At 41.7% G+C, this 2,542-nt stretch overlaps 1 protein-coding gene across 1 annotated transcript in view; it reads right to left on the bottom strand.

Annotated features, from left to right (window-relative positions):
• Nucleotides 1–286: 286 nt before the first annotated feature.
• LOC121943024 (ras-related protein Rab-1B-like) overlaps nt 287–2,542 on the bottom strand; it is a 15,347-nt gene continuing 13,091 nt past the window's right edge. Inside the window, exons 4-6 of the mRNA XM_042486382.1 lie at nt 2,358–2,453; nt 2,120–2,251; nt 287–525 (exon numbers count right to left, since the gene is read on the bottom strand). Of these exons, the coding sequence (XP_042342316.1) occupies nt 292–525; nt 2,120–2,251; nt 2,358–2,453 (462 nt within the window). The 3' untranslated portion in view covers nt 287–291. The remainder of the gene's footprint in view (nt 526–2,119; nt 2,252–2,357; nt 2,454–2,542) is intronic.

The raw sequence follows: 2,542 nt of genomic DNA, 5'->3' as shown, positions 1-2,542 counted from the left end.
CAAGTTAAAGGAGCGATACAGTGACATAACTCTTCCCAAACCCACTCTGTCCTAGTTGTTCTTTTGGCTGAATTTCAAATCTTCCCTTCATCTGTCTGCCTCAAATATTTCATTCAAAAATACCAAGCGTCAAAATATTTTATAGTCAAGCTAAAAACACGCGATTTTCCTCTGAAAAGTCATACTTTTATACATATGTCTTTAGTTCAATAGCAAAGATGTCAAAATGTTGACATTATGTGTGTCCAAAGCACATGTCTGTCTTGATGTCATTGCGGTGTGGTCTCCTGCTCAGCAGCAGTTACTAGCCTCCTGCGTCTGTTTGTCCCCTCCCAGCCACAGAGGGGCGCTGCTGATCTTGGCACTCTGGCCCCGCGCCTCTTTCGACTCGCCCTGCATCCCCCCTCCCTCACTGGCCAGGCGCTTGTGGATCTCAGAGGCCATGGTGAGGAAAGCCCTCTCCACATTATCAGAGCTCTTAGCACTCGTCTCCAGGAAAGGGATCTTTAGAGACAAGGCTAGGTCCTGTAGAAAGACAGAGGGGTGTGGTAGAAAATGAAGCAAGCAGAGGAAGGAAGGAAGGAAATCACAAATCTGCCATATACAAAGTTATCGCAATGCAGCAATTGCACCATGTAAAGGTAGTTTACTAAGTTCTGCATTCATAATTCTATTTTTAAAGTAAAGCATTAGATGTAAAGGGCCGTCCACACCAAACTATAACGATAACGATGTGAGCATCCAGACTGATGAATGATAAAGTTCTGTAAACAGCAGCGCAGAGCCTGTGCTACGCGCTCCACGAAAATGGATGTTAATGAGTTGCTGCTGCTGAACGCTGCAAAGAGGTTGAGGAGAAACAAACAAAACTAGAAGTATATGGTTTCACAATATTGTTCGAAGAAAACAAGAAATGGGAGAATCAAACACTATTACGAGAGCTGTCGTCTTTTGAAGACAAGTTTCATTCAGACTTTGAGTCAACATGAGTTTGCTGACACACTGGCGATGGTAAAAGAGGACATCAGTAAAGACAAAACCATCTTCAGAGACCCCATCAGTGCCAGAGAGCATTTGGCTGCAAAATTACTTTTTTTGTGTGTAATCTGCAGCCCAATAATTGGTCATACAGCCGTTAATAGCCGTGACTGAGTGATTATACCATGTGAAAGGTTGTTACTACAACCTAAATGAAAGAGATAAGCTGCTGCAATTAACAAGCCAATATTGGAAGTGCCATCTACCGGCCAGAATCTGCTATAGTCAGGGAGACTAATCAATTACTGCTAACTAAATTCATAGGAATAAAAACAACAAGAAAACCAAACAGTAAAATAGTCCACAGCTCCATACATCTTTCTCAAAAATAATAACAGACATTTTGTGGTCCACATTAGATCTATGTTGGATGTGACATCTATGCTTCATGAAATCACTCTAGGAGTAATCCAAATAATATCGTTCGCCACTTTCGTTGTAGTTGTTATTGTTAGTGTGGACTCAGCCATCCACTTGAGTTGGAACAATTTTTAAAACTGTTTTTTTTTATATACAGTAGTTACAGCTATGTTTCTTGTTGTGGACCGCCCTTAACATATATAAATTTTGCTCTATTTGTATCTGCCTTCAGTTTTATAAATTTAACCTTTGTGCAGCTCTTCAATGAAGAGCTGCTAAACACACTGACACGCAAGAAAATCTTGTAGACGGTGCAATTGCTTTATACTCTGTTGTGTTCTTCTAAAACTACACAGTCATAATATATGAGTTTACAAGATGTATGGTATTACAGAACTGCAAAGTAATACCTCTTAAATAAGTGCTTGCACACAGTTTTTTAAACACAGGTAAAGCAGCTAAAAATAGGCTTTAGACTGCTTTCCCTGTACCAGTAGTGCAAAGCTGTGTAGACGAGCATGTGCATGTATGGGTTGTTTTGGTGTGTCATGTTCGACATTACAAACAGGCCAGAGAACAGGTTAACAGGAGAAAGCAGCATAGATGGAGTCCTGTGAAAACTAGTCACATCTCTTTAAATATCTCTTACTTAGCCTCTCTATCTTGGGGCAAGTTAGTTAACAGTTTTTATCTGCTCATTGCACTGTAGGTAACCTCTTACCTGAGCAGTGGCAGCATCCACCACTTTCTTACTAACGAGGTCCGACTTGTTTCCCACCAGCAGCCTGGAGACATTTTCACAGGCATAACGATCAATCTCATCCAGCCACTGTTTCACGTTGTTAAAGGACTCCTGTAGAGACAGGAAGAAAGGAGAGTGGAGCAGGATGAGGAGAGAAGTTAATGTTCAAACTCTCTCCTATTGTTATGTTAATGATGTGACAGAAACACACACAGACCTGCTCAGTGACGTCGTAGACGATGATGATGCCGTGAGCTCCTCTGTAGTAGCTGGAGGTGATGGTTCGAAATCTCTCCTGACCTGCTGTGTCCCACTGAGGGACACACACACACACACACATACACAGAGTGATATGGTATCCCGTCTCTGCAGGTACACGGAGCTTACATGACACAGTATTTT

The sequence above is a fragment of the Plectropomus leopardus genome, chromosome 5 (assembly GCF_008729295.1).
Source record: "Plectropomus leopardus isolate mb chromosome 5, YSFRI_Pleo_2.0, whole genome shotgun sequence".
In the NCBI taxonomy this organism is placed as follows: domain Eukaryota; kingdom Metazoa; phylum Chordata; class Actinopteri; order Perciformes; family Serranidae; genus Plectropomus; species Plectropomus leopardus.
This window is presented reverse-complemented; position numbering and strand designations above follow the sequence as displayed.